This window comes from Saccoglossus kowalevskii, chromosome 5, assembly GCF_978046115.1.
Source record: "Saccoglossus kowalevskii chromosome 5, keSacKowa6.1, whole genome shotgun sequence".
Lineage (NCBI taxonomy): Eukaryota > Metazoa > Hemichordata > Enteropneusta > Harrimaniidae > Saccoglossus > Saccoglossus kowalevskii.
Genome location: NC_140645.1, coordinates 42,116,005 through 42,143,996, shown reverse-complemented (window position 1 = coordinate 42,143,996; position 27,992 = coordinate 42,116,005). Strand labels below are relative to the sequence as shown.

Below are 27,992 nucleotides of genomic sequence, written 5' to 3'. Positions count from 1 at the left end.
TGAACAAATCTGAGAGAGGTCCACATGTAGTACCTATATATGTAATATCAAAGCAATCAGACTTGCGGTTTTTAACAAGAAGTCGAAAATATCACTTTTTACCAAAAATGACAAAAATATTCACCAACAAGCAGCCTGTCGGCTGAGATAGCTCCGCTGTTAGCAATGCACATAGCAATTAAAGAACAGAAGATATCATTAGAAAATGAACAAATCTGAGAGAGTTCCACATGTAGTACCTATATGTATAATATATCAAAGCAATTGGACTTGCGGTTTTCAACAAGAAGTCGAAAATATCACTATTTACCAAAAATTACAAAAATATTCATCAAAATTAGAGAATTAAAGATATCATTATGAAATGAACAAATCTGAGAGAGGTCCACATGTAGTACCTATATATGTAATATCAAAGCAATTGGACTTGTGGTTTTCAACAAGAAGTCGAAAATATCACTTTTTACCAAAAATTACAAAAATGTTCACCAAAATTAGAGAATTGAAGATATCATTACAAAATGAACAAATATGAGAGAGGTCGACATGTAGTACCTATATATGTAATATCAAAGCAATTGGACTTGCGGTTTTCAACAAGAAGTCGAAAATATCACTTTTTACCAAAAATGACAAAAATATTCACCAAAATTAGAGAATTAAAGATATCATTACAAAATGAACAAATCTGAGAGAGGTCCACATGTAGTACCTATATATGTAATATCAAAGCAATTGCACTTGCGGTTTTCAACAAGAAGTCGAAAATATCACTTTTTACCAAAAATTACAAAAATATTCACCGAAATTAGAGAATTAAAGATATCATTACAAAATGAACAAATCTGAGAGAGGTCCACATGTAGTACCTATATATGTAATATCAAAGCAATTGGACTTGCGGTTTTCAACAAGAAGTCGAAAATATCACTTTTAACCAAAAATTACAAAAATGTTCACCAAAATTAGAGAATTGAAGATATCATTACAAAATGAACAAATATGAGAGAGGTCGATATGTAGTACCTATATATGTAATATCAAAGCAATTGGACTTGCGGTTTTCAACAAGAAGTCGAAAATATCACTTTTTACCAAAAATGACAAAAATATTCACCAAAATTAGAGAATTAAAGATATCATTACAAAATGAACAAATCTGAGAGAGGTCCACATGTAGTACCTATATATGTAATATCAAAGCAATTGCACTTGCGGTTTTCAACAAGAAGTCGAAAATATCACTTTTTACTAAAAATCACAACAATATTCACCAAAATTAGAGAATTGAAGATATCATCATGAAATGAACAAATCTGAGAGAGGTCTACCCAAGGTACATATACACCAAGTATCAAAGCATTCAGGCTTGTAGTTTTCAAGAAGAAGTCGAAAAAGTAAAACATTGACACGGACGACGGACGACGGACGACGACGGACAATCACTCATATGATAAGCTCCGCTCGACAAAGTCGACAGCGGAGCTAAAAATAGAGAATTGAAGATATCATCACAAAATGAACAAATCTGAGAGAGGTCCACATGTAGTACCTATATATGTAGTATCAAAGCAATTGGACTTGCGGTTTTTAACAAGAAGTCGAAAATATCACTTTTGACCAAAAATGACAAAAATATTCACCAAAATTAGAGAATTAAAGATATCATTACAAAATGAACAAATCTGAGAGAGGTCCACATGTAGTACCTATATATGTAATATCAAAGCATTTGCACTTGCGGTTTTTAACAAGAAGTCGAAAATATCACTTTTTACCAAAAATGACAAAAATATTCACCAAAATTAGAGAATTGAAGATATCAACATGAAATGAACAAACCTAAGAGAGGTCTACCCAAGGTACATATACACCAAGTATCAAAGCATTCAGGCTTGTAGTTTTCAAGAAGAAGTCGAAAAAGTAAAACATTGACACGGACGACGACGGACAATCACTCATATGATAAGCTCCGCTCGACAAAGTCAACAGCGGAGCTAATAAAAGAGAAATGGATGCATGAACCAAAAGATTTAAACAGCAACTGAAAAAGTTTATTAGAAATGTGCACTTACTATCTTCTTAGTCTGAGGTCATTTGAGGTCATAGGCGAACCATATAAGTTGAGTTTCCAATGATGAAGTATCCCACTATTAGTTGAACCTGGAAACGTTATATGCAAATAATGAATTGAGGTCATAGGTGAACTGTAGAAGTTCAGTTTCCAATGAATAGTGTACCACAATTAGTGGAACTTGAAAGAGTAATATGCAAATGACCATTTGAGGTAAACCGTTATACCTCACTACTAGTATTATTATTAATTATTAGTAGAAACAATTTTACAATACCATGATCAATCACTTTAAGCTGCCAGATACCAGCAGGTCGTTCACCCCAACATCGAACAGTAGAAAATGGCCAGTCAACAAATCCTGCTACAGAGCTGTATGATGAGAAAGAAAAGAAACATCTTCAGTTAAGATAGAACAGTACCATTAGGTTAAAAAGGTGTGTAACTGTGACTATTGAATTATGCTAATATAACAGTGAGAAATAACTAAACAAATCCTGCCATCAATGCCAATAAAATATATTCATGGCAGGTATGCGCTGCTACATGCTATACACAGATAGAGGGCGCAATTTCAGGTTGGCTCAGTTCGTCCATTTTATATGACAACACATGTGGCTATGTAAATTCTTGCTATTTCTTCAAAAACTAGACTGTTACTCAGAGATTTTATTGTTGCAAATTGGATTCCATTTAATTGAATAACATGATCACACAGCCCAGTCACATGATCATAAAGCCCTGTCACATGATCATAAAGCCCAGTCACATGATCACACAGCCCAGTCACATGATCACACAGCCCAGTCACATGATCACTGCCTCAAACATAGAATATGAATGCAGTTACAAAATGCTATGTATGTCAGTACTTGCACTTGCAATTTAATTAAATAACATTACTGGAAAGTTATAAAATAACAGTCTGTCATAATAAGAGCTGAGATATTAATTCTGTTGAGTCAAAATCATCAAGCTAAATATGAATTACTTTATATATAAATGGTTTGACCGGAATAAAGCAAGATGCAATGTAACGTTTATATTTGATGTATTGAGAATTCAGGTCACAATATAAATAAACATACGTGTCTTTTTTCCTCTTCGATGCTATAACAGAAGTAGTACCGCTTGGACAGATAAGACGTATTTCTAAATCACCGCGCTGTGCGTGCGATAGCGACACAATCACCTGAACGTGTTCCAATGTATACAACTCAATCTCTTCTACGTCATTATTAGCAACTGCAAACAAACAAACCAAAGTCAAAATCTCAGTATGACCCTTAAAGTTCATACATCCTGGTACTTTCTGTTTTTCTACTTTAATGATGACAGGGTACATATTCAGAAACAATAAAATTTTCAGTGTACCATGAAAGTACCAGGATGTGTGACCTATAGGGGACATATATAATGGGAATTAAAATTTGCATTCTGTGTTGATTCATAAAGATTTCTTTAGATTTTGGGATTATAATCTGAAATATTTGAAGGTCTGAATTTGCATTCATTTCTGGAAAAAAAACCATGAATTGACCATGATTAAAATTACTTAAAGCGGGAGGGTTGTCACCTGCGCATATGCGGGAAATGAGTCCTAAGCGATGATAACAACACACATTAGGAACGCAAAGGCTCATGGGTAGACGCTTGTTTGTAAACAATGACACGATATGGCCATCTGAGGCATGCGCAGGTGGATAACTCCCCTGCTTTAAGCCCACAGTAATTTAGAACAGAAGGAAATCTGTGAATTCATGTGTTAATAAATATGAACCCACAAACAAATGCAAAACCACAACAATCATTAGAATTTGGATGTGCTGACAAGAAATGAAATGTGCACAATGCTATATTTTTCACAATATGCACAAATTTGGGTATTTTTGAATAATTTCTTTAATAATCTCTCCCTAAATTGATGTAATTACCTTGATGTAATAAGTCTTGATCATGTTTTTTTTGGGTGGGGGAGGAATTATTCTAGTATTCAAAGAGTAAAATTATTCATAAATTGGGAACATTCTCACCTTCATGGCTGACTAACAGAGAACTGGTTTGAGCTGAAATACTTTGTTCCTCTGTTATAGTTGGTGTCGCAAATGAAGTCATCCACGGCACATTCTGCCAGACTTTCGCTGCATTTACCATCCTCCAACCATTCAATAATCCAAAACCATGCTGCTGACTGTGATGAAAACCTGCCTTATTGACAAACCACACTGAATTCCCTTCATCCACCTGTAATTATAATGAAATGTGCCAATTCAATTGTTATATGGAATGTTCCACTAGAGAACGGACGGGCCAGGGCTGAATACCAAGGGTGAATTAGGTGTCATACTCAATGTCAGTGTCAATGATTTGGTTCAAACTATTATAGAGAGTAGGGGTGGTCAACTCACCAGGGTTGATGTCATCACTATAATGTGTTGTACATCTCTCCAAGTAAGACATGGTCTAGCTTCTAACATTAGGGCAACAAGTCCAGCAGCGAGAGGGGCAGCAGCTGAGGTCCCTGTGTGTGACATGGTACAGCCCGTACCTCCATCCAATGTCCAATCAGTTGTGACCTGCCATAATAACATAATAAATTGAATAGCATATTAACATGTCATTAAGATTCACACAGTTGATTGATGTTGTGTAAACAAGCATAATAAACTATGCATTTTACATACATCGCATTGGACTTGTATTAAACAGATCGTGCGACATGGTGCGACATGACATGGCACGGCATGACATGGCACGGCACGGCACGGCACGGCACGGCACGGCACGGCACGGCACGGCACGGCACGGCACGGCACGGCACGGCATGACATGGCACGGCACGGCACGGCACGGCATGACATGGCACGGCACGGCACGACATGGCACGGCACGGCACGGCACGGCACGGCACGGCACGGCACGGCATGACATGGCACGGCACGGCACGGCACGGCACGGCACGGCACGGCACGGCATGACATGGCACGGCACGGCACGGCACGGCACGGCACGGCACGGCACGGCACGGCACGGCACTGGTATAGGACACGTATCTTCTTGTGTTATGTCCTTTTTATACAATAAAACTGTTTTCATATGTGTTGAATATAAACATAATGAATTGCTCAAATGCAAAGATTTAGGCATATAAACAACATTTCACAAAATTACCTTTCCAGAGTTTGATTAAGAATGCTCATTTTACATTTATATATTTATCCAGTTATTTATCCTTAATTCAGACACTAAGCTTATAATAATATAATAGCTTTTGCAAACTATTTTTAGTGTTGTTGATAGTTGTATTTAGTGATGTACCATATTGCTGTATAACTTTTATATGGTGTTATGTCAATAATTTAACATTAGTTTAGAATTTGGGTTTGAGTTTCAAGTGATTTTTTTTCCCTCAGAAAGTGCAAGAATGTATGACGTTTGGCTAATTGTTACCTGTTTAGTGTTTGTAAATCATCAAAGTTCGCCAAAAAAAACATTTTGTTTGAGGGAAAGGGTCAAAGGGTGTTATAAACATAGAATTTTAATAGAGATTATTTCCTTTCAAGTCTCGCCATAGTACTCAGCTCCAACCAAGTTCCAGTATTATCATGTTACCTTCCACTTATAGATGTATGTATCAATGACTATTCAAATGCAGATGTGAATTCTTGTGAGCGGGCGATGAACTCAGCCATGTTTTAAAATAACAATTTATTATTTTTAATATTAGCACGTACCAGTAGTAGCATTTATATTGCCAGTCAGTAGTTTTAGCGATGTTCTTATATTATAATGTTTTTTCGTCAAATATCCTACTTACAAGTAGGGGGAGGTGGGGGTAAATGTAACGTACTCAACCGCGTCCTCAACTCAGAAAACCATGATCTTTTAGGGGTGGGCGCTAACAATTACCAGTACTCATTAAGCAATGATCAAAGACCAAGTTTCAAATAAGTGGCATTTTTAAGGGGTGGGCGCTTTGCCGAATGTGACCCCGAATATAAAAATTGCGCAAAAGTGGGGGGTGGGCGCTTTACGGTCGAGTACAGTATATGATGTGAAATTAATTTGTTGACAAACTTACAATACTTCTCTGTGGACTTTGGCCGCTGCTAAACGTAACTGCCAGCATTGAGGCACATTCTTCAGCATAAAATGGCATGTGACCCCTCTCGTCAACAGCACCTATAAAATAAAACATAGCACAACTATTGAAACCTTGCGACTTTGTTTTAATAATTGCATGCGAATGTTTTGAAGGCCACAATGTTATCACATCTTTGATCCAAATGTGTTGAAATGTAGTGGTTGCACTCTGATGTGCATGTTTAGCCAAAGATGAATACCATAAAAACTCCAAAATTTCGACCGGTTTTAAATAATTGGTGTTAGAAATGTGACGTGTTTTTAGAGTCAAAATTAAAGTGCATTTTCGGACGGTCAAATTTTTCAGAATAGAAATCAGCAAATGAACAAGTCATTGAAAATGACACAGTCCCCGTTAAGTTCTCTTTGTGCTCATCATATTAAAGCGGAGGGGTTGTCGCGAGTGTGTCCTTGAAACTTGAGTTCCAAGTGGCGTATACAACAGATTGTTTATTTACATCAAAACACGTGTTTCGTGTCATAGTAATATGGCCAAAATAAAAACAGCCGTTATTCGGCCATCTTTGATCTGATTATGAAACACACTGATATGTATGATGTGCCAAATACGAATGAAAATGGTACATAAATTGTGGAAATATAGTAGTAAGGCCAAAAAGTCAGATGGCTGTCAATCGGCTATCCTTGACCAGATTTTGAAACAAATTGTCATGGACATGCATCCTAACATGTATAAAGTACATGTATGTGCCAAATTTGAATGAAAATTGACAGAGCACGTCCAAGATACCGCATAAAAAACAAAAACAAGATGCCTGCCAGTCGACCATCTTTGATCCAATTGTGAAATAAATGTATAATCTATGTACCAAGTTTGAATGACAACTGACAAAGCATTTCCAAAATACAACATTTTCAAAAAACAAGATGGCCATTTTGAATCGAATCGCTAAACTACTGCATGTGCATATGTCCCACATAAGGTACTAAGCACATGCAAAGAATGAACGGAATCGGTCCACAGGATTCTAAAATATGACGGACAGACTGACGCACGGACACACGGACGGACGGACAGACTCAGGAACTCACGGATGGTCGGGGACATGTATCCTAACATGTATGATCTATGTACTAAATTTGAATGAAAACTGACAAAGCATGTCCAAAATATTACATTTTCAAAAAACAAGATGGCTGCCAGTCGGCCATCTTTGATCCAATTGTGAAATAAATCATCATAGACATGTATCCTAACATGTATAATCTATGTACCAAGCTTAAATGAAAACTGACAAAGCATGTCCAAAATACAACATTTTCAAAAAACAAGATGGCTGCCAGTCGGCCATTTTGAATCAAATCGCTAAACCACTGCATGTGCATATGTCCCACATAAAGTACTAGGCACACGCAAAGAATGAACGGAATCGGCCCAAGGGATTCTGAGATATGACTCCGGACGGACACACGGACGGACGGAGACCGAATTATAAGTCGTCGTTTTCGGACTTCGTCCGAACGGGGACTAAAAAATGGGGATGATAGACAGTGTGCTTCGTTAGTTTTTTAAAAAATGTAATGTCTGTCAATTGACGTAAACTTCCCCATGTTTCACGGTAAAAGTAAAGATCGTGGCCGAGTTGTAGGCTAAACAACTCAAAATCAAAACAAAGTCATCAATCAGTGAGTATTATGACAAGGAAAACAAAACATCAAGACGCGGAGAAGAGGTCAGCACAAAATTAGGTCAAAAGACAAAGCTGTCTCGCACTACCTAGGAAAACTTGCGAATGTTCGAAGTACAGGAACCCATTGGACAAAAGATACATGGAAGTTTAGCAAACTATCTCCCCGACCCAGTGCAATGTATCCGGTTAGAATCAAAGCTCACGTGTCCCTTATTTGAGGGACCAGATTCTGCCGTAAATTCGCCCTTGGATTAAAAAATAAAATGGGATTTAAGAAAATAAAATGGGACTTTTAAGGTGTATTTTGGCGTCATTTTTCGGACATTTCAATCAATCCTGCCGGCTAAAATAGAGTCTAAGTTTTACCGTAGTCATTGACGTCTCTTCAAGAGTACACGTGTATGATTTTTATCGTGACTAGCGTGAGTGGGTAAGCTTCCTTTCGAGAATGAGCTGCTATCACTGTGAACAATGTTAAATTATTCTTCAGATGCCCAGTTTATTTTTTAAAAAACAACTAATTTTTTTATTTAAAAAAAATCATGCTGTTTTCGCATCAAAATCCAAGCCAAAAGATCGTACTACAACATCAATCTTTTCCGCATTGCGTTCAATAACATTAACATATTTATATAAGCTATGGTAATTTGAACACGTTGGCATCATCCAGCTTTTTGATTGGTTAATTAGCGATTTGACCTACTTGACCTAAGAGAACATGGCAGATATCCTACAGCATCAAACGTTTATACGAGACCGGAATCATTCGCTTACGATGAAACTAAGTTGACTTTTATTTGTATTTCATAACAATTCAACAAATTTATTTTGTGTACATTATTATAATCACTACTGAGTAATAATCAACAATTCTGAAACGCAGCATGCCGAGATTTTTGTGTTCGTTTTTATTTGAAACTTCGTTTATTTAGAATATATTTTCGTTACCAATAAAATAAAAATCTCTCAGTCAATCAGAAACCCGGATTCATGCCTTTGGGAAAGGTCTCGTTTGAACGCTCACATCGTTTTTTTTTTTTTCATTTGGGGGAAAACTAAAACTGGTCGCAATTTTCGAATAAAAATCATTCGGCAATTTTTAGTGAAGACAAAAATTTGGAGGTAAATAAAAAACCGAAAACCGCCAAATAACTAAACGACAGAATTTTTAGACTGGTCGAAATTTTGGAGTTTTTACGGTACATCAAATTAGTCATTATATCGAGTTTACACAGAGTTAGGTTTTTTAACTAAAATTGGGACAATATCTGCAGTTGGGCCATTATCTGCAGTTGGGCCATTATCTGCAGTTGGGCTATTATCTGCAGTTGGGACATTATCTGCATTTGGGACATTATCTGCAGTTGGGACATTATCTGCAGTTGGGACATTATCTGCATTTGGGACATTATCTGAAGTTGGGCCATTATCTGCAGTTGGGCAATTATCTGCAGTTGGGACATTATCTGCAGTTGGGACATTATCTGTAGTTGGGACATTATCTGCATTTAGGACATTATCTGCAGTTGGGACATTATCTGCAGTTGGGACATTATGTGTAGTTGGGACATTATCTGCAGTTGGGACATTATCTGTAGTTGGGACATTATCTGTAGTTGGGACATTATCTGCAGTTGGGCCATTATCTGCAGTTGGGACATTATCTGCATGTAACCACGACTTCTGTCGAGTTGCGCCAATGGGTATTAGACCCATGGGGTTAATTTGTTGTCCTCAAAGGAGGATATTAGTGTAGGTAGGCCACACATGATTGGGTTAAAATCACCTAGAGTAGTTCATTTTGTATTGTGAACGAGACCCTCATTTTTATTATTTAGTCAGCATTGAGTTGTATTAACCAGCGCGTTTTGTTTTGAAGATCTTTCTGGTGTCAAGGATAATTTGTATAAATTATGTTGGTGACCTAGTTTTTGAGTTATATTTATATTTTGAGTTATTTATATATTTGTCTTGTATATTCCTAGGAGTAAGCAGTATTTCTTTTGTTCATTATCATGCTATTTTGATAGGGAATTTTCTTGTGTTATAAAATTTATGAGTGTGTTCTAATTTGACGCAGTATGGGCTGAACGGCGTGAATTTTGTTGACAAGTTGGTCTTGGAAAGTTGCTATGTGAGTGACGTCATGATTTCAACACGCGTAGGGCATGACCAGTTGTTTTTTTTAGAGGGTTTTGCTGCGCACCGCTTATGACTTTGTATTGTGTCAGCGCGTTGTTTTTTTCGCTCCATGGGTTGTATTATTTTATAGTATTATTATAATTTTAGATGATATAAATTTCGTAGTTAGGGTTTAAATATTTAGAGTTGCAGGGATTTTAGATTGGTCCCCCGGCCTTCTTGCAATTGGTACGAGCCTACCTAAGAGCGAGACGGAGGAGGCGGTTGTTATGGCGGATGTTGTGAGCTGACGTGCGACAAGAAGTCTCCGGAACATTTTGAATATTTCTACATTTTTGACGGACTATGTGCTCGGAAAGTTAATAATCAAGCTGCAGAGAAACTCAGCGTGGATGTGACAGAAATTCCGGATCTTTTGAAGTTTTTCAAGCATCGTTTATTGTGCACGAAGAAATCAAGTTTGTGGACCGACAGAACCGCCGTTGAAGATACGTGAGTCCCGTATACTGTGTCCATAAAACTTCAGTTGGACCCATTTCGATAGTGCATGCCATATGTTTTATAATCTAAGGTTCCTTAGTAATTTTCCCGTATGAGTTGTTTTTATTGTAGCGTATAATTTTAGTTTTTGTTACGACATAGTGTATTTTATCGTTCTTTGAATTTACCGCCCTATAGAGTACACTATCAGTGAAGAGTTTCGGGAGTACCGGATTCAGTGAATAACTTGTTGCATTTATAGTCATTTTCTCTTGATTGTTCAATGAATCTGGTTACTTAGCGTTTATCGTGTGTTTTGACGTTTTCATTGTCTGTGCGACTGACTTTATATTTGGCCTTTCCGTCACACTATTCAGCGTACCGCGCGCTCAGTTTTCTGTTTTACATTTTCGGCCATTCCGGCTAAAATTGTTGTTATACGGGTTTGTGCGTTTAAGCGTTAGGGAGCATAAACCGTATTTCTATTGCGTTTGTTACATATTCTTGTATTGAGAACTAAACATAGATTGTTCTGTGGTATATCTTACGTAGACCCCTTTAACTATTCTTATGTTTGGCCTATTTGTTAAAGGGAGAGTACTAAATTTCTATACTTACTGACATTGTAGTAAGTTGTAAATTTTGAGTGGATTCTTGTTACTGATAGGAGAAATTGAATTGGGCATTTAGTATTTTCTATTTTGAATTTACTAAGTAGTCTGTTGTATACCTTTTGCTGCTTTAGGCTAACTTATATTGATGTTGTGTATAGTTAGCCAGTGTGCAATTTTTTGTTGTTATTTATTAAATCATTTTTTGTGAGAAACTATTTCATGTGTGTTTGGTCATACACCTCCCTTGCACTAGTAAATATCGGTGAAGCTGTCCATGCCATAACCCGAACCTGTGTTATAAATTTGTCTGCTTCGAGTGCCTCTACTGTGACGTTAGGGAGACCCGTTGTCACTGGTTACCAGGGTCACTGAGAGAGGGCTTACATGCAGTTGGGACATTATCTGTAGTTGGGACATTATCTGCATTTGGGACATTATCTGTACTTGGGACAATATCTGCAGTTGGGACATTATCTGAAGTTGGGCCATTATCTGCAGTTGGGCCATTATATGTAGTTGGGACATTATCTGCATTTGGGACATTATCTGTAGTTGGGACATTATCTGCAGTTGGGCCATTATCTGCAGATGGGACATTATCTGTAGTTGGGACACTATCTGCATTTAGAACATTATCTGCAGTTGGGCCATTATCTGCAGTTGGGACATTATCTTTAGTTGGGACAATATCTGCATTTAGTACATTATCTGCAGTTGGGCCATTATCTGCAGTTGGGACATTATGTGTAGTTGGGACATTATCTGCAGTTGGGATATTATCTGTAGTTGGGACATTATCTGCATTTGGAACATTATCTGCAGTTGGGCCATTATCTGCAGTTGGGATATTATCTGCAGTTGGGACATTATCTGCAGTTGAGACATTATCTGTAGTTGGGACATTATCTGTAGTTGGGACATTATCTGTAGTTGGGACATTATCTGCAATTGGGACATTATCTGAAGTTGGGCCATTATCTGCAGTTGGGCCATTATATGTAGTTGAGACATTATCTGCATTTGGGACATTATCTGTAGTTGGGACATTATCTGCAGTTGGGCCATTATCTGCAGTTGAGACATTATCTGTAGTTGGGACACTATCTGCATTTAGAACATTATCTGCAGTTGGGCCATTATCTGCAGTTGGGACATTATGTGTAGTTGGGACATTATCTGCAGTTGGGATATTATCTGTAGTTGGGACATTATCTGCATTTGGGACATTATCTGCAGTTGGGCCATTATCTGCAGTTGGGACATTATCTGAAGTTGGGCCATTGTCTGCAGTTGGGCCATTATCTGCAGTTGAGACATTATCTGTAGTTGGGACATTATCTGTAGTTGGGATATTATCTGTAGTTGGGACATTATCTGCAGTTGGGACATTATCTGTAGTTGGGACATTATCTGTAGTTGGGACATTATCTGCATTTGGGACATTATCTGCAGTTGGGCCATTATCTGCAGTTGGGACATTATCTGAAGTTGGGCCATTATCTGCAGTTGGGCCATTATCTGCAGTTGGGACATTATCTGTAGTTGGGACATTATCTGCATTTGGGACATTATCTGCATTTGGGACATTATCTGAAGTTGGGACATTATCTGCAGTTGGGACATTATCTGCATTTGGGACATTGTCTGCAGTTGGGACATTATCTGCATTTGGGATATTGTCTGCAGTTGGGACATTATCTGCAGTTGGGACATTATCTGTAGTTGGGACATTATCTGTAGTTGGGACATTATCTGCATTTGGGACATTGTCTGCAGTTGGGACATTATCTGTAGTTGGGACATTATCTGTAGTTGGGACATTATCTGCAGTAGGGACATTATCTGTAGTTGGGACATTATCTGTAGTTGGGACATTATCTGTAGTTGGGACATTATCTGCATTTGGGACATTGTCTGCAGTTGGGACATTATCTGCAGTTGGGACATTATCTGTAGTTGGGACATTATCTGTAGTTGGGACATTATCTGCAGTAGGGACATTATCTGCATTTGGGACATTGTCTGCAGTTGGGACATTATCTGCAGTTGGGACATTATCTGTAGTTGGGACATTATCTGTAGCTGGGACATTATCTGCATTTGGGACATTGTCTGCAGTTGGGACATTATCTGCAGTTGGGACATTATCTGTAGTTGGGACATTATCTGCATTTGGGACATTATCTGTAGTTGGGACATTATCTGCAGTAGGGACATTATCTGTAGTTGGGACATTATCTGTAGTTGGGACATTATCTGCATTTGGCACATTATCTATAGTTGGGACATTGTCTGCAAGTCAGAACAAAGAAAAATCTACAAATACCTACCAACTGTTATTGTGTAAATAGAATTAGCATAACCATCAAAGTTACAGTTGTCTTCATAGCGACCACCATTGCCACTAGCAACAACAAAGATATTTCCATATCCTTTACGTCCAGCAGAAACCCCATGTTGTAATGCTGCCTGCAAAATGGAATGAAAATCAGGTGATCGTCAAATATTTGTACTCCTGGGATCGAGATAAGATAAGCGTAAGATATGATGGTTTAGCTGACTCATCAAGTATCATATCGCTAAAGCATTCTGCACCACTCTCGCTGCAGTGTGTCTGTAAACAAACCAAGTGTTTTACACATGTTGATATTTTAGCTGGAATTAATTTTCGCTGAATAGACTATTGGGGAATTTATTTTCACCAGTTTTTGAGGAGTTGAATGTAAAATATAGGAAAAAAGGTATATATTCGTTGGATTTTATTTTCAGTGAAATAATCATTCAGCAAAAATAAAGTATTCCACAGTAAGCAGCAAGGGAACCATATTAAACAGAATTTGGTGAAACAACTTTAAAACATTTATAATGACATCCATTTTTATCTTTTCTGGGAAATAATACAAGTAATAAGATTTGGCTTCTCAAAATATTTCATCAATTACATGCCCTTCAAATATCTAAAATTACGAATAGAACCATAGATGTTTGAATAACAGCAGCTTGACTGTGAATAGCTTATTTATAGTTGTTATTAAGTAATTTCAGATTAACACATCGCCGACTAAAAGCCCCCACAGTGTCAGCAGGCAATCAAGTCATATTAGGGCCACTTAGGTCAGCTGATGTTGTGTTCTACAAAATTATTCTATTTTGCCACAATGAAATATTTGAAAAAAAATATGAAAATTGTTGGATTTCTAATGAACATTCTAAGCTCTATATTATTCAAATGTAAACATCAAAGTCATCAAAACAGGCAGGAGTAAAAAAAAAAAAAAGTTATTAATAAAACATTACAGTAAATCTTTTTTTTTGTTTGCTGTTATTATGTTGTGTAGGTGATTGGCTGACGACTGTATGTAGGCAGTATTTATGTAAAATTCAAGGCTATGTAAGGTCATGGTCGCCAAAGACTATAAAATAATAAATAAAACATGTCTTTTTAGCTACCATGTTAGTTTAGCTAATTTAGCTAATCTGTAATTTCCCTAGTGCAAGATGTCGCTTATTTAAAATACGATTTTTAGCACTTTTTCGCTAAATTAAGATCATGTAGCCATTTTAAAAGTGTTTTACAGTATAATATGATGTTGATGTCATACCTTTGCCAATGGATGAGGTCCATCTACAGTCTCTCCATCATCATCTGGACCCCAACTAAATAAATAAACAAACAAATAATGTTATTAAATCAATACAATCGGTAGCAAAAAAAAAATATATTTTGAATTTGTAAATTTCAACTTGTTCAAAGCATCTATATGCAATTTATGACAGTGTAGTGATGTTGTTTGAAAAACAAATAACCAACAATCAAACAAGAAGCGTTTTTCCAAAATCTCGACAGAACAGACAAGAATGTATTTCCCATATCCTTATATTCCAGCAATAGAGAAGAATATGGATACTGTAAAACCATTAATTTTCACTAGTATTTAATTTTGATATAAATTCACATGGAGAAAGAAATAAGAATTATAATTTTTCATGTGAATTGAATTCAGAGAATTTCACTATAAGTGAAAACAGCAAAATTAAAAACCATTGATAATAAATAATTACATTTATGGTACACTAATGACCCTTACCTACAACTGTATATATCATTAATCTGCATAAATTTATTGAAAGCTGTGGCTTCTAAACTATCAGTCATTGGACCATCTAAAGCACGTATACCTGTAAAAACACACACCAGACAGTGATTATCTAAATGGATTGAGATTCCGGAAGAGAGAGTACAGAGTAAATCACATCACCTAGCTCGTCTGCAAGTTATATGCTCTATATAAGTCATGGAAAGATAGTTGGTTTCCATTTACTGTTAAAAGGCACAGACCAAATATCTGCTGCAAAAATATATCACCGTAAAATCTCTAAAATTTCGACCACTTTTAAATGAAAAACGGTCAGGTTTTTAGAGTACAAAATAACGATAAATTTACAGCCAGTGAAATTTTTTAGAGTAAAAATTCAACAAATATAAAAGTTGGGTTATATACAGTTGGAGAAATAGAATAATTAAAGAAAGTCATGTCTATAAACAAAATTGTTTGAGTAAAGATAAGTGAGCAATTTCTGGTGAGGTCAAAATTTTGGAGGTCAATACATTACAAAAATTTGCCAAATAACTAGGTGGTTGAGTTTTAGAGTAGGTGAAATTTTACGGTAATTTGATTACTTTCAAAAAGCAAATGTGGCATCGACATACAATTACTTATAAACAAAATTAAACATTGAATTATTAAGCATAACAAATAAATAATACTGTGTTTGTTGAATTCCACACAAAGTTTTGATGTAACTATGTCACTATGACCTTTGTTATGTCCAGTTTTTACACTCAAATTTCAAGCATACCGGTAATATGAAAACAGGTAGTGAATTGGAAATTGGTCTTTCACATCATCTGAGAGAAATTCTTTATGTTCTTAGCATCAAATCACTACACAGCTTACCAGAGTAGCTGCTGTCATTGCACCATCCTTGTCATGTTTACGCCAGGGAGGGGTGTCTAAGGTAGACATACTGACAGGGAGGGGTGTCTAAGGTAGACATACTGACAGGGAGGGGTGTCTCAGGTAGACACACTGACAGGGAGGGGTGTCTCAGGTAGACACACTGACAGGGAGGGGTGTCTCAGGTAGACACACTGACAGGGAGGGGTGTCTCAGGTAGACACACTGACAGGGAGGGGTGTCTCAGGTAGACACACTGACAGGGAGGGGTGTCTCAGGTAGACACACTGACAGGGAGGGGTGTCTCAGGTAGACACACTGACAGGGAGGGGTGTCTCAGGTAGACACACTGACAGGGAGGGGTGTCTCAGGTAGACATACTGACAGGGAGGGGTGTCTCTGGTAGACACACTGACAGGGAGGGGTGTCTCAGGTAGACACACTGACAGGGAGGGGTGTCTCAGGAAGACATATTGACAGGGAGGGGTGTCTCAGGTAGACATACTGACAGGGAGGGGTGTCTCTGGTAGACACACTGACAGGGAGGGGTGTCTCAGGTAGACACACTGACAGGGAGGGGTGTCTCAGGAAGACATATTGACAGGGAGGGGTGTCTCAGGTAGACACACTGACAGGGAGGGGTGTCTCAGGTAGACACACTGACAGGGAGGGGTGTCTCAGGTAGACACACTGACAGGGAGGGGTGTCTCAGGTAGACACACTGACAGGGAGGGGTGTCTCAGGTAGACACACTGACAGGGAGGGGTGTCTCAGGTAGACACACTGACAGGGAGGGGTGTCTCAGGTAGACACACTGACAGGGAGGGGTGTCTCAGGTAGACACACTGACAGGGAGGGGTGTCTCAGGTAGACACACTGACAGGGAGGGGTGTCTCAGGTAGACATACTGACAGGGAGGGGTGTCTCAGGTAGACACACTGACAGGGAGGGGTGTCTCAGGTAGACATATTGACAGGGAGGGGTGTCTCAGGTAGACATACTGACAGGGAGGGGTGTCTCAGGTAGACACACTGACAGGGAGGGGTGTCTCAGGTAGACATACTGACAGGGAGGGGAGTCTCGGGGTAGACACACTGACAGGGAGGGGTGTCTCAGGTAGACATACTGACAGGGAGGGGAGTCTCGGGGTAGACACACTGACAGGGAGGGGTGTCTCAGGTAGACACACTGACAGGGAGGGGTGTCTCAGGTAGACATACTGACAGGGAGGGGTGTCTCAGGTAGACACACTGACAGGGAGGGGTGTCTCAGGTAGACACACTGACAGGGAGGGGTGTCTCAGGTAGACATACTGACAGGGAGGGGTGTCTCTGGTAGACACACTGACAGGGAGGGGTGTCTCAGGTAGACATACTGACAGGGAGGGGTTGCATTTATAAGATCTTGTCTTTGGAAATGCCCTGGGAGCTAAAACTAGCTGTCTTGAGTGATTAGAAGAGCAATGCTGTTAAAATCTTCTCAAAAATCTAAGGATTGAAGAGCGATGAGAGCTCTTCCTTGTTTTGATTTGGGCAAGTGATAGGCGAGTAGTGAGATGACTTGCTTTATAAAGTGAGTTCCACAGGATATATTTTACGACAACAGGTACATAGCTCCCAACACACTAGATTTAATGTTCATGACGTAGTAGAACACTACCAATTTAGAATCTACCTGTAAGTACACTATTTATAGTTATACACTGTAAAGGCAAGTCTGTTACAGAGTTGGGATTGAGGAAAACATACAGGCTTTTGTAATGCTTGAGTGAACATGTAGATGTTGTTGGTTATAAAAACAACGGCATAATGATACGAGTAATAACCACATGGATAGTTTGATGTAGCTGTCACACGAGGTATGGTTTGACATGCTTAAATTTTAGTGCAGAAGTAGAAGTTAAACAGTTCATGTTTGTGAAGTATATGTGGCAAGATCTAAATCGTTATGCAAGTAAGTTATATCCATCCGGGTGATTAAGTCACAGCATACGCTTCATTGCTAAATGATCCTCTCAACTTTACCCTGTTATTCGACAGTAGTAGTTTGTACTTACCTGATACTTTAGCACCATACGCTACTCCAACCCCACACACTGTATTTGGAACAGCAGCAATTTCACCAGCACACCTCGTACCATGATGATTCTGTCCTTTAGAATCCACACTTGGTAAAGGATCAGCATCGTTAGAATTCAGATCCCAGCTACCTTCCTTACTCTTTACGAAATGAAAAAAACAAAGTTATCATTAGTCAGATAGAAGTCAAGAAATCTGTGAAAAAATCTCTTATTATTATTGTCGGTTGTTGATATTATGATTCTAGCAAGCCCATTGGCAGATATTATGATTGTAGCAATCCCATTGGCAGATATTATGATTGTAGCAATCCCATTGGCAGATATTATGATTCTAGCAATCCCATTGGCAGATATTATGATTGTAGCAATCCCATTGGCAGATATTATGATTCTAGCAATCCCATTGGCAGATATTATGATTCTAGCAATCCCATTGGCAGATATAAAACATATATACATGGTACAAAAAGCAATACAGTGACCCCTCGTTAAGTCACGCCTCAGTAAGTTACGGATTCGGCAAAGTTGCAGGTAATTGGATGACTCCCAAAAAACTCTCTTGTGTTTTGCCGACAGTTTTGAAGTAAAAGAACTAATGTTTCATCACATGGTGTATTTAATTGGTCGTTAAAGGGCTGGAAGAGACAACTTAACACCTACTGGTCGTCAATTACTGGGATACAAAAGGTGAAGGGAGCCTGACACAAGGAGTCAATGGAGGTAAAAAGTTGCGACTTCTTGGTCGTTCCCCTTTGATAAAGCTCTATAAAACTCGCTGCAATGAGTTGAATCCATGCGAACATGGATGCTGTGATGTTGTCCAAAAAAGAAAATGTACTATAAATAAACCCATGTGTGTAAATGTGCTTTTTATCCATTTTCGATGTATAAACATCCCTTTCAAGAGATCTCTCGGTAAGTCGCGACCCTCGATAAGCCACGGTTTTTGCTTGGATCCCAACATCCGCGACTTAGCGAGGGGCCACTGTAATATTAATGATTTAATAAAATAATTTAATTTAAAAAAATCACTTTTAATAAAATAATATGCCGTAGTTGTAAATGGTCACTGAGATCTCACAGAGTGAAGGCCATGAAACTTGTTTTTGTACCTCAATCAGTGTTCCATTCTCCTCGTCATCAAGTCCACTCTTCCGAATACCATGGTTACGTAGAAAAGTGAAACAGTAGAATCAATGACAGTTAGATAATGGTACAATATTTGAGGGGTAGAAACAATTCTCTCACTTTTTACTGAGATCACAGCAGCCATTTTTGTCTATGTTCTATAGTATTTTGTATACTCACATAGTTATCCAGAATATCTGGATTACTCCATTCTAAGCCTGGAAAACAAATAAATAGAAATGATGATTTATTGAACTGCATCATTTTCCTCAAAAAAAAAATTTGAAATGTTTGCATTTAACTTTCTGTAAGTTCTTTGTTGATTTGAGACTAAATTGATTTAATGTTACGATATAATGGTCATAGATATTGATCACTATCAGGGATGTTTTTAAACAAGGCAGCGCAGCGCCCTCATGCCATGGCCATGTGCCCCCTTACACTGGGGAGCAGATCTTCTGGCAACCATAAAATTCTGATTGACCAGGGATCACATGTGGCCAGAGTCTTCAACTGTGACTTGATAGTAATTTTGGCCCCAAGGAAGCCATAGAATGCTCCATTTTAACCTAATTATCAAACACTCCACACCCCGGTAGGGAGAACCTTATCTCCACCACTTGGTGACGCCGCTGAATTGCAGTGCTCCCTCTTGCAGTTTTTTTCTAGAAAAACCCCTGATTATTATTCACATGATGTTGAAAACAATAAAATACATTGACCTATAAAGCATTGTATAGACGCGTTACAAATATGAACAAATAACCTTATGTTGTGTTACTGAAGGCAAACAATTGCATAGGCAAGAATAATATTTGCTGGCATTGGAGCTGTTATATTTTACCAAAATATTACTAACATGCAGAATAAGGTGTATGATAATAATGCTATCATGAGAATACCAGAAAGTATGTACTCAGGCTGTAAGTATTGCATCCAACTCAGCTGGAGATCACCATACTGCCTTCATGCATACTTTGCAGTATTCTTGCAATAATTTCATATTATTGAAATAGTGAAGGTTTATTTTCAAAATTTCCAAAAAATTACTTTGGAGTTCTAGTTCTTTAAATGGCTTAAAAAATACTTCATTTATTTTATTTTTTTTTTCAAAATTCAAAATAAGACTTTGTTGTCCATATTTAAAATACAGCTGTTGACTAGCCCTGTCTGAATCCTATTGACTATGGAACCCAAGGCCAGTTGAATTTGTTTCTCTGCGAAAACTGTTTTCATTCTGATATTGTGTGAAGGAAATAATATTGAAATAATGAATATTTGTATTATAGGGCATTCTATACTTCTACAAAATTTACATAATGAACTATAATGTGAACACAACCATACAAATTAATTTCAAATTTGCACACCCCTATCAAATAGTGGTGCATTCCGTATGCAAATTGATGCAAAATAAATACCAAAATAATCTTGCAAATTTTATTGGAATATTCAAAAGAAATATTAATAGAGAGTTAACAGTATTCATGATCAGTTTATTTTGGAGTCCTCTGAAGGCTGAAGACAATGAATATGCATTTTATTGTAAATACATATTTCAGGGTTAAAATAAAAGCACAGATGTGACACAAAGATTTATCATATACAACAATTACATTAAATTACAACACAGTAGCAATTTCACAAAATATACATTCAATTTGAGTAAAATTAAAAAAAAAGCCAAAATAAAGAAAGAAATAAAAGATCCAATCATATTTGGATGAGCTGTAGACTATAATCCAATGCATGTGACTTGTTATTTGTTGAGTATGACCATTACATGGCACAGCTGTACATGAAACCATATACTCTAGTACCGTAGTGTGAATTGTTTGTTGACTATGGAGAGTAGAGTAAGGACATCAAGGTCTGTTGTGGTCATTGGTTGCGGCCATTATGTGACAATGATGATCAAACACTCATTAGGAAAATGATATAATTGGTAAATAAAATGATATAATTGGTAAATAAAATGATAGAATTGGTAAATAAAATGATATAATTGGTAAATAAAATGATATAATTGGTAAATAAAATGATATAATTGGTAAATAAAATGATATAATTGGTAAATAAAATGATATAATTGGTAAATAAAATGATATAATTGGTAAATAAAATGATAGAATTGGTAAATAAAATGATATAATTGGTAAATAAAATGATAGAATTGGTAAATAAAATGATATAATTGGTAAATAAAATGATAGAATTGGTAAATAAAATGATAGAATTGGTAAATAAAATGATAGAATTGGTAAATAAAATGATAGAATTGGTAAATAAAATGATATAATTGGTAAATAAAATGATAGAATTGGTAAATAAAATGATAGAATTGGTAAATAAAATGATATAATTGGTAAATAAAATGATAGAATTGGTAAATAAAATGATAGAATTGGTAAATAAAATGATAGAATTGGTAAATAAAATGATAGAATTGGTAAATAAAATGATAGAATTGGTAAATAAAATGATATAATGTTATGGAGCTTTGAAGTGAAGTAGGCTGTCTAAATTTGTCATTTTATTTATTTACATTTCTTTCATCATAAAACATACACGTTTTCATCATAAAAATAGTCTATCTTACATATACTTCAGCAAATACTTTTGTAACAAGCAGGCTTTCAGCATTGTCATGGTTACTGAATGAAATATAGCATTTACATTCCACATACATTACAAATACAGAACTAGAACAGAATAGAATAGAACAGAACAGAACAGAACAGAACAGAACAGAACATAGCAGGCCAGGACAGAACAGAACAGAACAGAAGTTGTAAGTTATAGAAATACACCATTGTAGACACGAGTGTTGCCACTAACCCTACAATGGCAGTTTTGGAGTGCGACCACACAACACTAAAACAGGCCTGTATAAATCTGTACCCTACCACTAAATGGTTATTCTTGTCAGTTACTTGTGACTTCAGCAAGACTTTATTATCACTCCAAATATTTCTGAAACTACTCACTCCACTGACCAGAGCGGTATATATATGAGTCATTGCTATGTTGATGCTATGGACGTGGACACACATTCCTGATCAAGAGAGTTTGTGCCACTGTTTATGTCATTGTGCATGTTAACACAAACTTTTGTTCAGAATTTAGCTTCAAACATGGACTTACAGACAGTTTACATCGATGTAAAATCAGCCATTTTAACACTGGAGAAAACTGATCACATGGTAAAAAGAAATCGGCTTCAAATTTGTATGGCGATGCCACAATGATGTAAATGTTACATGTGAACCAGCTAAGATTAGAGATACATGTAAGAAATGAACAAATCAAAATGAAGATAAGAAAACATTGCATCATAAATAGTTTTCTGCTGTCAGATATTTATACAGGCATAAAAACATCGACATCATGAATAGAAATATCACCAGTTACCATAGTTACAGGTTCATCATTAAATAAATAACTTGATCATTGCCAGTGGCTATACTAAACTCTGTGCAAGGTCAATCCAAATCAAATTTCTATTAAAACATGCTGTACCAAACTTTTATGATTTATTGTTAAGTAATTCTGAGATAATAACTGCCATCAGTCAGCTGTAAATACAGCATGACACACACTATAATTAATACAGTGTCTAGGAACTCCAGATACCCTTAGCTTGACAAACTAATAGATTTATATTATAAAAGTTAGCCAAATTTAATTTTATTCAGAATTGTACATCTACATGTACCAAAATTACCAAAATTTGTTTTTCATACTTTCTATAATGTAGTAGATGACCAGAAAAAAAAATTGGATGTCATCTTTAATTAATGTACATGTGTAAAACTAGGAGTGATCTGAGAAAATAAATTATAAAATAAAATTTAAAAAAAATAGTTGTAGCCTGTTACCAGAAACATAACATTTTTCTGCCTGGCCTAAGACAAATAATATCAAAAAATTGAAACCACACGACTGCAGCTGTCACATATAGGTGCCAATAATTCTTAGACTTTTAGAAGTAGACATGCACATTGTTATAAATTGGATTTTTCTCTAGTGTGTATGTGCAATATACAAAACCCATTGAAAGTGTGGGTGTAGATTTATATTACTGTAGAATACTTTATTATCGCTTGGAATTTATTTTTGCTGAAGGGATGATTCTGTGAAAATAAAATCAAATATACTTCATTCCTATATTTCACATTCAACTCATCAAAAATCAGTGAAAATAGATTCCATATAAAACGCCCCAAAAGCCTTTTCAGTGAGAATTAATTCCAGCTAAAATAGTATTTAAGTATTTCACAGTATTTAAAATCCAGCAGAAAAGCAGAACTAACCCCTTGATCACCATTTTACCCACAAAAATGTATTAGTGTAAGATTTCGCACTTTTATATGTAATTTTTTTGGAGTTAATTAATCATTTTTGGACAAAATGGAGATAATCTCTCATTGGATACAGATCTTAATCAAAATGGAGATAATCTCTCATTGGATACAGATCTTAATCAAAATGGAGATAATCTCTCATTGGATACAGATCTTAATCAAAATGGAGATAATCTCTCATTGGATACAGATCTTAATCAAAATGGAGATAATCTCTCATTGGATACAGATCTTAATCAAAATGGAGATAATCTTTCATTGGATACAGATCTTAATCAAAATGGAGATAATCTCTCATTGGATACAGATCTTAATCAAAATGGAGATAATCTCTCATTGGATACAGATCTTAATCAAAATGGAGATAATCTTTCATTGGATACAGATCTTAATCAAAATGGAGATAATCTCTCATTGGATACAGATCTTAATCAAAATGGAGATAATCTCTCATTGGATACAGATCTTAATCAAAATGGAGATAATCTCTCATTGGATACAGATCTTAATCAAAATGGAGATAATCTCTCATTGGATACAGATCTTAATCAAAATGGAGATAATCTCTCATTGGATACAGATCTTAATCAAAATGGAGATAATCTCTCATTGGATACAGATCTTAATCAAAATGGAGATAATCTCTCATTGGATACAGATCTTAATCAAAATTTTGGTGAAAGTACAGAAAAGATGATACAAATTTATTTTGCGACTGGTGACAGAAAGTTTGACGCTCAAAGATTTAATAAAATACAGCAGCAACACAATAATTTAAAAATGTTTGAATTCCAGTAAGTAAACTTCTGTCATTTTGCACAAAATATTGAACAGTCAAGTGGTAAATTATTCTACTTGGTCAAAAATTCCAAAAAACAAATTACAGAAAAAAACCTAAAAATGTACAAAAGCATTTTGGTGGGAAATATTACAGTATTCAAAACATTAATAATATTTGTTCATAAATATTAAAAACATAAAACACAAAATTTTGACAGCAACAACGTGAAAAAAACACAGCAAAACATTAAAATATGTATGTATGCAGACATAAACAATGTAACACATTGCTAAAACACACCATGGCCACCCAGCCACCATTTTATCTCTTGGAGCAAAACATTAAAATATGTAAGTATGCAGACATAAGCAATGTAACTCATTGCTGTATAAACATTTTTTTTATCAAAACAAAATTATTTTGCAAATGAGAAATCATCATAAAAATTAGCATACACGTCATTGTTATTTATACACACATTACAAAATATTGATTTTAATAAGGTATAAAACCACAATACAATGGAAATATATTTGAATTTAAACACAGCTGGTGAAAAAAATGGTTCAACACAATGAACGGTATTGGATCGTAAACATGATGACTCAATTCAAGTAGTTGAGTGTTATAGCTGATATTAATGCACTGGATGATGCTTTTATACAGTCCCACATCAGAGCCGCCCTGCAGTAAGCAGTCGAACAAAAACTTTCTAAATCATGATTTTAAATTTCAAGCAAGATAATATAAGAGGAAATGAACGTGCGAATGGCAAGTTCAAATCATACAAGGGTGACAACAATGGTTGATTTTTTTTTTTCAAAACCGCCCCAAATACATTTTGTAGTTGGAGTTGATCAGCTCAATGTTAACTGTGCTTTCAAGCCCTCACACATCATGATAAATTAATAGATTCACTTTCCCAGCACATTGGGTTTTTGAATAGAGAGAACAACATCCAACCAAAGGGACATAAACTATTTGTCATGTGTGCCAAATTCGTTAAATCAGACTACTGTATTTGTATTAAAAGCCTATTTCTAATAGAATTGCATGTAAACCCATTTTATGGTATACTGAATTACATGTATTAAAATAATTATTTTGACCACAGAAACACCTCTGTAATTTACATAAGAGAATGCACTTCTAATAGAACAACAAGTTACAACAGTTACAACAAAACTTTGAGTTACAGGAAACATAAAACATTAAACAAAAAAAAATTGATGTTGCTCATAACTCAGAGTAATGAGTTCTGTTAACTGTTAATTGAACATTAAGTTACAAATTGTGCATGGTTTCTCAAAATTTGGTGTTCATTTTTGTAACACAATGTTTTCTTAACTCGATGTTTGTAACTCGATGTTCATAACTCAATGTTCATAACTCAATGTTCATAACTCGATGTTCATGACTAAATGTTCAAAACTCAATGTTCATAACATGATGTTCATAACACGATGTTCATAACTCAATGTTCATAACTCAATGTTCATAACTCAATGTTCATGACACGATGTTCATAACTCAATGTTCATAACTCAATGCTCATAACTCGATGCTCATAACTCGATGCTCATAACTCGATGCTCATAACTCCATGTTTGTAACTCAATGTTCATAACTCCATGTTTGTAACTCAATGTTCATAACTCGATGCTCATAACTCGATGCTCATAACTCGATGCTCATAACTCCATGCTCATAACTGGATGTTCATAACTCAAACAATAAGCATCTTCTCAATACAACACACAAGCAAATAGTCACACACCATGCAAATAAAAATGAATAATTGTTATGTTTCAATTTGCTCACTTACCATCATCAATAACTGAGACAGTGACTCCTTTTCCTGTGATTCCATTTTCCCACACACTTGTCACATTAATGTCCATACCACTCGGATTATGCTAACAATAAAAATGTCAATAATTATTGATTTTAATTATATGATTATTGATCTGGGATGCAGCATCTGTTGAACAGCAGAGAATATAAATAAATACATGTAGTACAACAATTGCTATCAGAGACTGAAGCTTGTCTTTTATTGTGTACATTCTATGGTAATTGTTATTGTCCTAACATACCATCGTGTATAGTATGAGGTTATTAAGAGAATACCGCAAAGTATGCATGCATAAAGGCAGTATGACGATCATATTCATAGGATAACTTTTTTTTATTTTTGTATTAATAATTTAATGAGAATTAAAACTCAAAATATCAGTGTTTAGCGCTCAGTGAAAGGATTCTATTTTCGTTACACGCTATAATGCTTCTGTGTCCAAAGTAAGCAAAGAAAAAGGTTTGAATGTGATGTAAAAGTGAAGCACATTTTCCAAAACATGGAAAACATACAAATATGTTTGTAATATGAATGAACATATTTGTATAACATTTCACAGACAGATGAATTCTATTGTTTTCGGTGTCAGATGTATAATAAATAAAATGTCATGTATTGGCAGAATTAAGATATGCCATTGGCCCTGAACATGTATAACATAGTATTCTATGTGTTGATATGTTTCAGCATAGAAATTTATATGCATACATGTTCCAGGGCTGGTTTGAATTTTTGCAATGTAAAGCAAATCAAAACATGTAGTAGCATATTCACACCCGTATTAACACTGACCACATACTGACGGTATAAAAAAAAATAAAAATTAATAAACTCCTGATAGTGCTATTGGACTTAAATCTATATTCAACAGATGTTTTAAATCCTAGCGCTCGGAACCATCTCACATAAAATCAATTTTATTTCTATTGTAGTGCTGTGGGTTGATGTTGTTATCATAAATAAAATTGCACCTCGATAATCTAAATTTATGAAAAATATTATTAATCAGTCATTTGTAAATCAAAATAATTTAATTTTGTAAAAATAAATTACAGAAATTTTACGACTTGTGGGAACAGCAACTTTTTGTAGCAGTGAATATTTTCGTGCATTCTGAAATCTTTTAACACCAAAATAAATGTTTTTTCATCTTTTACAAGATACTGTAAAGCCATTTATTTTTCACCATTTTGATGTTTTGAGCTTATTCACCATGTTTTAATTTTACATATTATTCAAGAAAACAATGAGTTTTCTTGTTATTTTTCATGTTCAGGTAGATTTAATTTAACAAATTTTACTCAGCAAAAATAGCAAAATTAAAACCAAATGAATAATTAATGCATTTACAGTAAATTCTTGATTTGTTTAATTATGTTTTCAATTTTGTTATCAGCCAATCAAAAAATGATATGTACCAAAATGGGAAACAGAAACGGAAAAAGAAATAAAAAAAGAAAGAGGAAACAATGATGTCGCTATCAAAATATCAAAAAACAAAATCTTTTCATAGGAAAAAATGTTTACTGTAGTATTATTTATTTCTGAAAAACTCATCACTAAAATTATGCAAATTAGTCACGTGACTGTCAGCTATATTTATATTTGTGGACATAGACTCTATAGATTACCTGGGAATTGCTGATTTTCCATTCACTACGGATTACTCTTTTTAAAATGTCAAAATTCTCATCTTTCGGAAGGAACATATGGTGTTGATA

General features: G+C 35.7%; 1 protein-coding gene across 1 annotated transcript in view; it reads right to left on the bottom strand.

Annotated features, from left to right (window-relative positions):
- LOC100366321 (proprotein convertase subtilisin/kexin type 7-like) overlaps positions 1-27,992 on the bottom strand; it is a 42,337-nt gene that overhangs the window by 4,381 nt on the left and 9,964 nt on the right. The window contains exons 3-14 of the mRNA XM_085499436.1: positions 26,242-26,332; positions 19,452-19,489; positions 18,120-18,282; positions 15,194-15,284; positions 14,708-14,762; positions 13,436-13,574; positions 6,156-6,256; positions 4,483-4,650; positions 4,108-4,318; positions 3,163-3,319; positions 2,352-2,446; positions 2,076-2,163 (exon numbers count right to left, since the gene is read on the bottom strand). Of these exons, the coding sequence (XP_085355562.1) occupies positions 2,076-2,163; positions 2,352-2,446; positions 3,163-3,319; positions 4,108-4,318; positions 4,483-4,650; positions 6,156-6,256; positions 13,436-13,574; positions 14,708-14,762; positions 15,194-15,284; positions 18,120-18,282; positions 19,452-19,489; positions 26,242-26,332 (1,397 nt within the window). The remainder of the gene's footprint in view (positions 1-2,075; positions 2,164-2,351; positions 2,447-3,162; positions 3,320-4,107; positions 4,319-4,482; positions 4,651-6,155; positions 6,257-13,435; positions 13,575-14,707; positions 14,763-15,193; positions 15,285-18,119; positions 18,283-19,451; positions 19,490-26,241; positions 26,333-27,992) is intronic.